General features: G+C 38.4%; 1 protein-coding gene across 1 annotated transcript in view; it reads left to right on the top strand.

Moving 5' to 3' along the window:
- Positions 1-14,344, top strand: part of NALCN (sodium leak channel, non-selective) — a gene marked incomplete at its 5' end in the record, with an annotated part of 96,369 nt that overhangs the window by 70,013 nt on the left and 12,012 nt on the right. The window contains 9 exons of the mRNA XM_009070593.1: positions 2,081-2,248; positions 3,203-3,307; positions 4,003-4,109; positions 6,010-6,130; positions 6,218-6,316; positions 9,791-9,884; positions 10,414-10,520; positions 10,922-10,996; positions 13,674-13,793. Of these exons, the coding sequence (XP_009068841.1) occupies positions 2,081-2,248; positions 3,203-3,307; positions 4,003-4,109; positions 6,010-6,130; positions 6,218-6,316; positions 9,791-9,884; positions 10,414-10,520; positions 10,922-10,996; positions 13,674-13,793 (996 nt within the window). The remainder of the gene's footprint in view (positions 1-2,080; positions 2,249-3,202; positions 3,308-4,002; positions 4,110-6,009; positions 6,131-6,217; positions 6,317-9,790; positions 9,885-10,413; positions 10,521-10,921; positions 10,997-13,673; positions 13,794-14,344) is intronic.

Raw genomic sequence — 14,344 nt, 5'->3', positions numbered from 1 at the left:
TTAGTTGTTTATTCGTTAATGTGTTTTAACTATCAGATCTGATTTAATTCCAAAGTAAACTGGAGATCTCTAACCTCATTTCATCATTTTCATACAAGAGAATCTTTATTTTATCTATTTCATGGATGTTCCTTGCTTCTTCCCCTCTTGACAGTATTCCTGCTTTTTAGAAGGTGTTTCAAAAGCCTTTACCATTTGGCCGAGGGCACATCCTTCTTGCTGATGTTGCCATAGCAGAAAGCAAAGCAATATCTTTCTGTGTCCCATACCAATCAGTAGTGGTTCTCAGGAAAAAAAAATTGCTCTACTGTTTTCTTTGTCCCTGGGAAATTTCTTGCATTCCATTGAAATACAAGAAAAGGGTGTCCGTTTCCTCTTCGTGTATGACAACAAACACCACAGAATGTGTCAAAACTAGTGCTCAGTATAATACAGTATGAAATATTTTCTAACTGGAGAAATTACTGCGCAAAATGGCTTTGATGTATTTAGATTAAATCTTTCAGAGATTAATCCACCAGACAGATGTGCTGCATAAAATTTGTCATGATCAATTTGTATCAAAGATTCCATTGTTAACATAAATAAAAATATGCACACTTGTACAAAACTCCTACTGTAGTATGCATAATCCATATGCGCATTAGATTCTGCTTGTCTGGAAATTTAGGTGATGTAGCATGGATATTCCAAATGTCCTTGTCATTGTCTTAAAAGAACATGAAAAAGTCAGAAACACTGGCAAATCTTTTTATTTTAGTGGGGAGGCTGTCTTTTACCACCGTTGTTTGAAAAAATCATATTAAGTTTTAAATCATATTGGTGATATCAGCCTGATCCTCCATTTTTTGTGCACTTACTTCTTTGTAACACTCTCACCTCTGTCCCCCTGTAATAACATTGGCTTTTAAAAGATAAAGAAGTAATTAACAGACTTTAAATCAATTACCATTTGCCAGAGATTGTTCAGGCTACAAGACACAACTGTGCTGTTTGAAAACACTTTCAAATATATAACATTCATGTGATGAAACCACACGGTGGCAAAACTACTTATACCTGTAACAAAGGGGTAGGAAAAACTGTGAAGAAAACTGTTAACAGGCTTTCCAGGTGATGATTTCTCAGTTTCAGCATAGAATCTCTGAAATGAGAAAGGGAGAAGAAATTATTCTGCCTACACCAAGGATATAGTTTGTGTCTGTCATGGTTTAACCCCAGCCAGCAACCAAACACCACACTGCTGCTCACACACTCCCCCATCAACGGGATAGGGGAGAGAATTGGAAGGGTAAAAGCTAGAAAATCTCATGGGTTAACATAAAGATAGTTTAGTAAAGAAAGCAAAAGCCACAAGCAAAAGAAGGAATTAATTAACTTCTTCCCACAGACCGAAGGTGTTCAGCCATCACCAGGAGAGCAGGGCCCATCACGCGTAACAGTTCCTTGGGAAGACAAACACCATCACTCCCCATTCCTCCTTCTTCCTCCCACCTTATATACTGAGCATGATGTCATATGGTATGGAATATCCCCTTGGTCAGTTTGGGTCACCTGTCCCAGCTGTGTCTCCTCCCAGTCTCCCATGGACCCCCAACTTCCTTGCCAGTGTGGCAGTATGGGGAGCAGTAAAGGCCTTGACTCTGTGTAAGCTCTGCTCAGCAGCAACAAAAACATCTCTGGATTATCAACCCTGTGTTCAGCACAAATCCTAAACATAGCCCCATACTAGTCACTGTGAAGAAAGTTAACTCCACTTCAGCCCAAACCAGCACAGTGTCCCTGTTCAGATTCAGACAAATTGATTTCTTTTTTTGGAACTGTTCCATCTGCTGCAAATTATAAAATAGATTTTGAGTCAAAGGGGAAGACAAATACTGAAGCTGATGCCCATTAGTTAGGACAGTCAGCCAGGACACAGGAGATCCAAGTCCTTTCTCTAAATTAGGCTTTTTTCCCCTTAATCTTTCCTTTAATATTAAAGAAGAGAAATGTTTGTTATCTTTTGTGCTCTGTCTATGTCAAGTAAGACATTGTAAGCCTAATCCTTCTTTACATTTTCCTGCCCTGTTACCTGCAGGTAAGTTTAATATTCCTGTGCTGGATGCCTCAGAACGTCCCTGCCAAATCTGGAGCTCAGCTCTTAATGGTACTTCGCTGCCTCCGACCTCTTAGAATTTTCAAACTGGTCCCACAGATGAGGAAAGTGGTGCGAGAGCTGTTTAGTGGCTTTAAGGAAATTTTTTTGGTATGTGCCAGTTACTTTGTTCTTGTTAAAGTAAAAGAAGTGAAGGAGTAATAAGATGCCATTTTGCTATAAATGTTGTCTGTTCTTTTCATCACTGTTGTCTGTTTACTTTTCATTGTGGCTGCAGCTGCAGATGATCACAGAACAGGTTAAAAATAGGAATATAGTAACTCATTTACATTATTACTGAATAACATTACTGCAGTAACTCTTTTATTAATTATATTACTCATTCAGCATACATACTGAAAAAGTCTACTCCTTATACAGAGTTCTAGTTGGGCAAGGAAAATGAGAAGCAGAGTATGGCAGCTCTGCAAGAAGCAGATTGCTTGATCAGAACCTAATGTATTGTCTTGGAACCCTGTGTGATATTCATCAACCTAAACAACAGACATTTGATTCCTTAACAGAATCCTGTATTAGGTCAGGTTGTTATAAAAAGCTAAGCTACAAAATATTTGCAGACAGTAACAGAGTAACGACAAAAACTTTCAAGCTGGTTAAAAATCACAGGTACTGCATTCTAATGAAGATATTTATATCATTATTTGCTCATGCATAGCTTTATTGTATCTATCCTGGAATTAAATATCAAACAAAGGCTTAGATTAATTAGTGAAGCCTGATTCAGCAAAACAGAAGCAGGGCATATTTCAATACTTGAAGAGTTATCTTTAAAGTGAATGGTAATTCTTATGCATGCAGAATTCTTGCATTCATGCACCGAGTGCAAGAAACTTTGATCATTACCTGCAATTCTTAGATCCTATGTTAACAGTAAGACTAATAATAACATAGCACCTGGTTACTGGATCAGAACCTAAAGTAACTAAAGACGCATCTCCAGGTTTATGCCACAAAAGAATCCTCCCTGCAGTTCACCAAAGGAGATGAACCTCTTTTTCAAGTCTGCAGGACTAGAGCTTGACAAGTTCAACTTCATCTTTACAGGTTTCTATCCTTTTGCTGACATTAATGCTAGTTTTTGCAAGCTTTGGAGTGCAGCTATTTGCTGGAAAACTGGCTAAATGCAACGATCCTCACATCATCTCTAGGGTAAGAGCTGCTTTTATGTTTCAAAATAATAGTGTGTTGTGCTGTTTCTGCCTGCTGGGAAAAGCAAGTGGGGCAATCCGAGCTATCATATGAGAAATGGAGATCTTGAGCACTTTCTTGTTCAGAAGCATGATGATGGAGGGAAAGGTGATAAAGTGAATGAGGATAAGGATAGGTTTTCATGTGAAAACAAATAAAGTGGGTCCAAATATTGGGGACTATCTTAAAACAAAGTTGTCAAATGAATGCCATATCATCTGCAAAGGACTAGATGGCACATGGAATTAACCATAAAAAATGACACCTTTGTGTTCCTAGGTCTGTAACTAAAAGCCAAGTTAGATTGCTAGAGGTCCAAAGCACTGGGAATGCTATGAGGGTTACATGGAGAAAGTTAGCTGTGTTTCTTACTCCATTTGGAGAAATATCATCACCCAAAGAGAGTAATGGTCTTTAGGAAAGCAGTGAAAGGCTACATAGTCTTGCAAATTGAAAAGCACTGTCAGTCCTGGAAGGAAGAAAGTTTTTTGAATCCTTCCTGAGATGCATTTTTCATTTGGGTAAATGAATCACAGGCCTGTAAAGCACCTGTTTACATTGCTTTCCAATCATGGTAAATGTGCTGTTTGTCCTTGCATTTTGGCATCTCTCACGGGCCTTTGTTTAATCTCAAGCTCTCATTTATTTCACTATAGGAAGATTGTCATGGCATCTTCAGAATAAATGTAAGTGTTTCCAAAAATCTCAATTTAAAGTTAAGACCTGGAGAGAAAAAGCCTGGATTTTGGGTGCCACGAGTCTGGTGAGTTGCTACACATGGGGCTATCTTTCTTCAAAAACACAGCTCTTGGTGTAGAAAATGGCTCAGATCTCATGGCATTAAACTACTGATGGGAGGAGTTGTATTGTAATTCAAATTATGTTAAGTGTGAAGATTCTGGCATATTTAGTAAAAGAAACTTTTCTAAACCTTAAGCTTAACTTCATAAATCAGAAAGGAAAAAAACAAAACCCTGTAGGTACTGAACCTAGATAGGAATTAGATTTGATCATTATTACAGTGGGAGTTATTGTCTTGATTATCACTTAATTGTTCTTTAGTACTATGAAGACATCCTGAGAGCCATACAGCAACAGCAGAACCTAAGAACAAATAAGAAAAGATGGGAAGAAAAAGAAATGGAAATCATCCTGCCCAGAGCTACCCATAAAAACAAATGAGCAAATCATGCCTAACACCAGCCTTTCACTTCTATCACCATCAGCCATGCCAGCTAACATCTTCTTTTTCCAATGCAGGGAATTCTTGAGGTCTGTCTGGTGCAGAAGTGTAGAAAACATTGTTTAAAAGCTAACATATGTTTTTTATTAGAATTCTGATAAAGTCCATTTAATATTTCCTAACACCTGAACAGGCAAATCTCCCTCTTTTTAATTGTTTATATTTTTCACTTGGTTGATGTTTTGCTAAATCAGCTTAACAGCCACAATTATTTTAATTGACCACGTGTGTGGATAAAGAATGTACCAGCAGTGGTAGATTCAGAGCCACCCTCCACTAATGAAATAATATGCTGAGATTTGGACAGTCAGTGAAACTCTGACATCTGCAGAAGTCTTTGTTTCCGTATGCTTCAGACAAATTCTTCCTCGAGTAAGCAAATTCAGTGCTGTTCAGCTTGATCCAGAAATAAGCAAAAATTGTCTTAATCAGCATAACTGTAAACTTTGGGGAATGTTTTGTTATTGCAGAAAAGTGTTTTACCACAAGGACATTTATAGCACCTGTTGGCTGTGTCAGGCCAGATTTTCAAGAGCCAGATGTCAGGATAAGAATTGTGTTAAATATCTACATCTGAACCTCTCTTTTCATTGAATGGTTAGATTTTAAGAAGCACCAAAGACTTAGTAACTCTTCTGAAATACAACTACTTATAAACTGTTGAAAAATCATTGGAGTACTTGCATTATCTGTCTTGGATTGTAGAGGCAGAGCAATGTGCCAACCTAACCCAAACAGTTACTTTTAACATGCAACTGGAAACATTCTCTTGAATCTGGACTGATACTAAAGGTCAGAGCATATGGTATAGGAAAGCCAAGAAATGTGATGTCCTCTCAATAAGTTTTGCTTTAGGCTATCAGTTCTTGATAATGAAATAGGGAACATCATTTTCTAAATAATGTCACTGACCTTGGAGTCTGAATCTTATGTGGGTTAGAGACTTATCTCCTACAGGTAAATGTATTTTAGATTCTGGCCAATGCCATCAGATCTGTTTTTTCACAAATGCTGTATTTCTCTAATTTCAATGGCAAAAAAAACGCTAAAATGCAGCAACATAGAATCATACAATGGTTTGGCTTGGAAGGGACCTTAAAGATCCTCTGTTTCCAACCCACCTTCCACTGCACCAGGTTCCTCAAATCCTTATTCAGCCTGACCTTGAATATGCTATAAGCTTTATTACTGTGAATCAGATTCTGAATAAAAAACTTAAACTTACACAGAGATCAAAAAAATATGCTGTATATTTTTTTTCTGTTGCTATTGTTTTCTTATTCTTGATACAGAACTCTGAATTATATATTTCAGAGGCTTTCACACCAACTTTCCAAAGTGTTTAGGCTATGAAGAATCGAGGTAGCAAACAGAACAACTTTGTTGCTAAAGTTACACCTATTTGTATGCTGCATTTCAGGGCAAATCCTCGGAATTTTAATTTTGACAACGTGGGCAATGCAATGCTGGCACTATTCGAAGTCCTTTCACTAAAAGGCTGGGTGGAAGTCAGAGATGTTATTATTCATCGTGTTGGGCCGGTAAGGAAACTCATCAGAGTCTTTGAATTCTACAACACATTATCTTTGATTTCTTTTAACTATTCATCTTAATTTTTGTCGATTCAGATCCATGGAATCTACATTCATGTTTTTGTATTCCTTGGCTGCATGATTGGACTGACCCTTTTTGTTGGAGTTGTCATCGCGAATTTTAATGAAAACAAGGTACGAAGTGAGGTGGTTTACTGTGTGTAGAACTGGCTCTGTAAGAAACCTGAAACTGTTATTACACTGTCTGTGTTACCTGGTAAGGTTGCCTTTAAGACTAGCATACCAGCCTTAGAGTCTTCAAGACTCTAAGTATACTCTGCAAGTATGGCTTCAGGTACACCTGATCCATATTTGCCACAAAACTGAAGCCTGTGATGATAGCAATCCATCACACACTCTATCAAAGCTGTCTGAGTTTATTTACAGTGCAAACATGTTTCTAGGTGGAGATTGAACCTAAAGCACAATGTATTTACAGATGCTGCTGTTTTGGTTTGATGTGGGCGTGCTGTGGTGGCAGATAAAAAGACATGTTATGCTGGTATGTGTTGCAACTAAGGGGTCTCATTACAGCCCTCCCATTGCAGCATTTCAGATCCAAGGTAAAGCTGTGTGGCTTTTTCCTGGCAAACAGCAGAGTACATTCTGAAACTAATTGTCCATCACTCAAACAAAAAGGTAGCTAGTGTTCTAGGAAAGTTCACGTGGACTTTTTGGATTACCATGAAAAGTACAAAAACCTGTCCCTGGGGGAATAGTTACAGGGCAGCTCATGTCTCTGCTTGTTAAAGGTAGCATCCTCTGGAAGGGACTGCTGCATACACACTGCACAGCCCTTAATCTTAGGGCTTTTTCTGAGTCTTTTGTGGTGCCCCTAAGGCATCAAGACGTAATTATTAAATTTTTTCATCATTCAGTTCAAAGTCCCAAAAATAATGAGATACTATTTTTATCACTCGTGGCACTGAAGGGAAAGGATGATTGTGCCTCTGGGGCATGGAGATGCAGGACAACCCAGTGTCCTAGTGCTGGAGACTGTGTGCTGGCTATGGCCCTGCTGTGGTCCTGACCTGAAGTCTGTAGCAAACACAACTATTGAGTTTGTCCTTCAAGGTAATGACTCCTTCTGGAAGGGAGCTGAGCAGCACACTACTGTGCATCTCATGTGGGCAAGCAAGGCATCATGAAATGGAGTCAAACAGACTGTGAGCCAAATAAATAGCTTAAATTTTCTGCTGTTCAGAAGGTATTTTTATGTTTGCATAACTCCAATGTAATTTTGGTGAGATGAAGTGTAGTCATTCTTGTTAAAATATGTCTGTTCTAGAGAAGTAGGAGTGACCTGTTACACATTTATTTTCTTATTAACTCAGTTTTGACTGGTGAATTAACAAAGCTGAAATTTCTACAGTATGGGAATTCCACAGGATTTTTATAGATGCTTTTGCCCCTTGTCATTCAGCTCTGCAATATTACTTTTCATTCAAATGTGTCAAGACACTGATGAATAAAAAAGCTTTTTACTTCTTGTCCTTGCTTGCTAGTAACAGTTCCCTGTAAATTAGGGAACACATAAGGCAATATTTCTATGGAATTTACGTGATACTAAAAATACGGTCAGTATGAGGTTTTGTGTCTTCTAGTTCAGCTTCTTCAGTTGTTTCTTAGTAACCTCAGGTAGCTACTGTGGCATGTAAAGTTTGTTTTTCTCTCTTTATTCTTGAATGCTTGTTACTTTTTATGTACTTACGATAGGGAAAATGGAATGTTCTCAAACTCGAGTCGACAAGATTAATGTTAGTTAAGTGGGGAGAAGAGTTTCTGTATTCAAGTAGAATGAAGAAATGTCCAGAAACTAAAAATAACGTGAAGTAAGACAGAGAGAAGGCTGGCAACTAGTCCAGAAAGTAGAGAGCAAAACAGTCCACTGTGAGAGGCTGAATTGCATCTTCTTAAAACTGGCTACTTGACCAATATATTAATGTTTTAGTGGATATTTTCTTTAGAAGATTCATGGCTGATACATGGTTAGAATAGTGCCAGGAGTTGTTGAGGAAGGTCAGAGTTGGACGATTACTGAAAAAGCTATTTTACATGAGCATGAACAATTTTCTATAAAGAAAAAGATTACAGTTTCAGATATGCTGTAGTATTTCAAATGAACTGTTGGAACTGCAGATGAGGAGATGTTGGACTGGGAGGTACCACAGGAAGCTCTGGGCAGTGTCCTCGGTTATCTCAGTGAAAGGGAAATAACCAATATTTTTCCACACACACCCCCATTTCAATCCCTGCTTGTCACTTGTCACAGCTCCCAAGAGCCATGTGAATGGCAATGATGATGTGATCAACTCAAATATTAGCACTTTGAGCTAAAGTCAAAATGCAAATGCAGCTCCTCCAGCAGTAGTCCTACTCGCAGGACTCTGCTCAGTGGTCCATTTATAATGATGCTGCTTGTGGAAAAGGCAGTTTCTGAGCAACGAAGCAATGTGGCATCATTATTTCTAGATTTTACAGAAGTCCACTCTTTTTTATCACCTTTTGTCTTGTTTGTAGTGAAGGTTGTCCAGGAATATAAACTGGTCATACTCATTGGGGTGATTGAGATGCCTTTTAATTTAAGCGTTTCTAAGTGGTATTACTTAGGCCTGACAATAAGTAGTCAGCATCCTTACATCTGTCGTTTTTTCCACATTGTGTTGGAAGGCACCTCTTCCCAGGGTGCCATCTGGGGATACAACTCCATAAAGAGATTATGTCCACTAAGAGAGAGGATTATCAGTTGCACAGCCAGCCACAGTTCCAGTATCTGCAAAACCCAATGCCCAAGTGAGCCCCAAAGATCACACTAGCTCTTGCCCAACTCAGTGCAGCTCCATTCTGACAGGGAGAGCAGCCAAGTGTCTGGGAGACAGGCTTTTGACATTTACCATGAAAAGGTCTCCCTTGGTTTTGTAACTCTAGACTGCTTCCATGAGATTTTACAGTTCTCTGAAGTGATAAGGAACTCATTTTGCTTTGAAGGTCATTTTAGATAACTCTGCTTGTTTCTTCCTATGTTATGAGAACACTTACACACATTACCAACCACCACCACCCACCCAAAAGGTGTATCTCCACCTGTCTTTGTGCTTCCTTTTGTGGAGAGCTCCTGTAGATTCATAGAGTACTATTATTTTATTTCAATTACACCCCAAGCAGAAGAGCTGTGGAGAGCAGCAGTGGTCTCCTGGAGGGCTCATTCCCTGAGAAACTGTAGCAGCACTGACAAACCACAGGATTTTCTGCTGCAAAGTCTGGACAAAATCGACCACTCTTTAAAACAGTGCTTCCTGGCAAATGATGTTCAGTCAAATGGAAGACCTCCCGCAGTGTTTCACTGCCCATACTGGGTTGCTGCTACAAAGAGCAACAACTGTGCCTGCTGAGTTGAGTCCCAGAAACTCACAGCTAATGCATCCAGAAATCCTCTGGAGTAACAGCTGATACTTCAGACTCCTTTACCCAAACCTTGTATTATTTAAGGAAAGTTGTGTATGTAACTTTATTTCAGACAACAAAGAGAATATTGTTTTCATGTTGCAGTGTTGAATGTTCTAGCTGTTAAATGACAAAAGCTTTATACGCTTCTCTTTGTTTATTAAGGGGACAGCTTTACTGACTGTAGATCAGAGACGATGGGAAGATCTGAAAAGCAGACTGAAGATAGCACAACCTCTTCATCTCCCACCTCGTCCGGGTATCAAAGATATTTTGATTTTATTCATGTTGAGCCCTCGTGTTCATAATTCCCCAGGAGTCTGCGATTCAAATTAAAACTGTAATCGTGTGGCCACTGGGAGGTTGTGCATAAGTTAATGCGGAAACAGGCTCCAACTACAGATCTCTGCATAAGGCTATTAAAATCAACCCAAAAATGGTTGTGCTTCGATGGTTTTAGGATAAGCCTTAATGAAAAAATGAATTTCTAAATATAAAATATTTGCAGTTGGCTGTAATGATATGAATGGAATGTATTAACCTGACAGCAGCTGAAGGATGCACTTGCCCTAAAAGTACCAAAGCCTTCATGCAACACTGGTATTCAGTATTTGAAATTATATGTTCAGAAGGCCTATTTGATATGGAAAATTGTAGCAGAAAATTGGAAATGTATTTTGAAACCGGTAAAGGATTATTTTGCCACTAATGAACATGGAATATAGGTCAAGAAATAGGAACCAAATACCACTGTGTTAACCCTCCTCCTCAAACTCTTTCTTTTTCAGATAACGATGGCTTTAGAGCCAAGATGTATGATATAACTCAGCATCCATTTTTTAAGAGAACTATTGCTGTACTTGTTCTGGCCCAGTCTGTGTTGTTATCAGTTAAGGTAATTGTGTTTCTTTTAAGTGTTTCATTATAGCATTACAGCATGTGTTGCACATTTCCTAACACCAATTAGCGATCAATTGAGCCATTACTGTGATGAATGCAGGGAAACATGATTTCTAGATACAACAGTCTCAGCTGGCACAGATCACTGTAGATTAATTGTAACTTGAGGAGCTGAGTCAATTTCTGCCTTTTTGTAGTCTGGTCCACTATTTTTAATTTCCAGTTAAACTGTAAATCTGCAAGAGAAGAGTACACCAAGATGCCATTCCTGTCTGAGTATATTTTAAAGTGAAATCTATTCATTAACAAAACCTTCAAGAAAAGTTAAGGCAATGAAGAAGCATTTATTCTGTTTAACAGCTACTCTTCTATGAATGGATTTTGTTTGCATTTCAGTGGGATGCTGCAGATCCAGTGACTGTGCCTTTAGCAACAATGTCTGTTGTTTTCACCTTCATTTTTGTCCTTGAGGTAAAGTAATATATTTTATGACTTCTCGAGATTAAGACTAGGTTGTATATATTTCATTTTGTCTTTAGGTATGCTGTCTTGTTCTTCACAATGGTTTTTATTTCTGACCATGTACATTTGGGGTACTCTATGTCACTTGGCTTTAAACATGTATCATAGGAAGAAACTTTCAGTGTATTACAGTCATACTTCTCTACAACCTTGAGCTTTGTGTCTTTTTGTATATATTGAAGTCTGAGCATTTAAAAGTGTGTTTTCATAAACCCAGTGAACTCTCTTATTGCAGAACATCTTGGATTAAATTCCCTTTGTACAACACAAGCTCTGTGTTGTCTTATGGAAGTTCTGTTTGATCCATTTATATTTTCCTTCATGTGTTAATCCCTGCTATTCTGTAGCTGTGATGTCATCAAACCTCTCTCCATTTTGCTTGAAGTATTTTAATGCTTTTTAATAAGCTATGTCCAGTTCCAGTATTGTTGCACAGATCTGTCTCCTGTGTGTTAGCAGCTCTCTATGAAAATACTGTTATTACAAACAACTGCTCAAGGTGTAATTAGCCTATTTTCACAACATTGGAGTCTAATGATTTAAACAAATTTTGAAAAGCATATATTTTTTAATGTACAAGGATATCTGTAATGTAACAAAGCACACATTTATGAAGTTAAAGAAGATGTTTCCTCTGTAGTTAGGCTAGTAAATAATTCTCTGTGAAGCCGTGGTTGAGTATTTTCTTGTCAGTCCCCTCTGAATAGCTGATACTGACCACTATCAGAAACCAGATAGTAGACTATGTTTCCCACTGCTCTAATCCAATATGACAGTTCCTATGTTCCATTGATAGGTTTTGCCAGCAGTGATGAATAAACAATGAAGTGAATACCATGTAGCAGCTGTAGCTAGAGTATGTCCATGTTGTTGCTTCTTTTTTCCCTACCCAGGAGAAATCAGTATCTCTAGAGAGACTAACCAAACACAGAAAAGTTTTATTTGTGTCATACACAGACAGGTTTTAATTTACCTAGCAACTATGTCTTTGGAAATGCTTTTTTCTCTTACACTGCCAGAGGAAACAAATACACTTCTACTATTTCAAAGGAACTTTGTCAGAGCCAAGAAAAATTTGTTGATTGTCTCAACAGGCAAGCTATCACATTGTGAGTGCACACAATTTATGGAGAGAGGAAGCAGCTTCCTGGCCAGGATCTTCTCTAGTGCAGCACAGTCTGGTTACAGAGTCTGCTATGTACATGTACATGGTTTGCTACTGCTAGCAGGCACAGTCCATGAGGAAGTCCAAAGCTTTCTGCATAGCTAATGGCTCTATGTCCAGTCTAAGAACTTCTGATTCAGTCTTAAACCTCTGCCTCTCAGATCAGTATATGTGGTGTAGAAGAATAGGAAGAATTTGGAGATCTCACTTTTATTGCCACACTGATGATAACAGAATAAAGGGAGATGTGATTTTTATTTTGCACAGTGTAGAAGGCAGTTCAAATTATAGACACCTGAACTTAGGTGTTTAAATTCTAATGTGAAGTAGGTGTTCAAGCTGTAACTGTGATCAAGGGAGATGAAGGCTGAGATCCAGTTGTCTCCACTAGCCACTAAAGAAGAGCAGGGATGTTTACAGGTCTTGTGTCATCCCTGCCAGCCTCATGTATGTATCTCCAGTTCTCTAGGGCGTCACAGCTAACTGGGTAGAAGAAGGCAAGACACCTTCAGGTACCTCAAATGGCAGTTTAGAGATTCAGAGATCATATTGTTCATTTTGTAGTCAGGCTTCAGAAAACATTATAAGGCAAAAAAATGGAAAATCAGCCCTTTACCTCAAGCTAGTTCAGAAATGTTAAATGGCAGAGTTGCAAGATGGGCTGAAAAAAAAATGTAATGAATGCCTGACATGCATCAATCTACCTCAGTATCTGTTAGCTGTTGTGACTCTTTCTTATCAGTATCTATTCTTGAGCTTCCTGTCTGCACTCCTGTTACCTATATTGGAAATGTCAAGCACTTGTCTTTTACCAGGTACATTGTAAAATGTACTGCCTTTACTGTTCTTAGCTTCCTTCTCTTACATGGTGCTGAGTACAGATTGTGCTGAGTACAGAGTATTCCTTAAAGAAAAAAATATTTGCAATGTGGGAAAGCTTTTTAATTAATTTGAACTGTAGGTGCTACAGAACACAATTATATTCCTGAGTTCAAATATGCTTATGTGATTTTAGCCAGGTTACAGACAGCTAGCTAGCTAGGATACTACTGCTTTTATTTGCTACGTTATTGACCTAATAATTTTCTAACTTCATGACTAGCTTAAGTGTAAGAAATCTTAAGTCCACCTTCACCTCTGCAATTTATACGTTAAGCATTCGGTCTGAGGTGGTCAGCTGCACTTGGTCTGTGATACTTGATGGAGACAAAATACTGTTCATCCCCTGGTCTTGGTCATCTGTGGTATTTCACAAGTACCAGTTTTCCTCCATCTAAGGGAAGCTTATGTTATTTGATTAGTCCACATGGAAACATTTAGCTGGCATGAAACCTGCCCTTGGTTGTTTGAAACTATTTCATAAGATTCACTCAGTCAAACAATTTAGAGAATGGAAGAAGATCTCATGGCAAGAAATAACCATTTCTTCAGTACAAGTAAGGATTTTTTTTTAATCCATAGGTCACGATGAAGATTATTGCCATGTCACCTTCTGGCTTCTGGCAAAGCAGAAGAAATCGATATGATCTTTTGGTGACATCTCTTGGAGTTATATGGGTGATACTTCACTTTGCCTTACTGGTAAGATTTACAAAATGCAGTTCCAGTGATTACATTGATTTTGTCTGTTAAGCACCAGCAGTAGGATCGTGCTAGACATCCAGATAAACCCTCAGGAGTTTAATCAGGCTAAAATACAGCTGAAGGAAATTAAGCTTGGTACTAAGAAGAAGTCATTGTCTCGGGCAATAATACAGTGCAAAAGTTGTCTTACTGATATGAGTTAGTCTGTACATATGGTAGAAAACAAGTCTTTAGGAAGGATGTGAGTGAGGAAAGGACAGAAACTGAAGACCTCTTAGCAACAACAGTCTCATGAGCATCAAGGAAGAAAGAGACAATGCACAGAATCCAATCAGGAGTAGAAGACTGGTATAGGGTCAAAATTGCTGAACAATACAAACTGTCCCAAACCCTCCTAGAAGACATGGAGGAGAGGGGAGGAAATCAGCTCCCCTTTCATCCCACACCAGTTCTTTAAATTTGACTATACTCCTAGTTCCCTTATTTACAAGGGAAGGAGGAGGGATGGTTGATACTTGTCATCAATCACAAGTTGTCAAAGTCACAAA

The sequence above is a fragment of the Acanthisitta chloris genome, unplaced genomic scaffold (assembly GCF_000695815.1).
Source record: "Acanthisitta chloris isolate BGI_N310 unplaced genomic scaffold, ASM69581v1 scaffold18012, whole genome shotgun sequence".
In the NCBI taxonomy this organism is placed as follows: domain Eukaryota; kingdom Metazoa; phylum Chordata; class Aves; order Passeriformes; family Acanthisittidae; genus Acanthisitta; species Acanthisitta chloris.
This window is presented reverse-complemented; position numbering and strand designations above follow the sequence as displayed.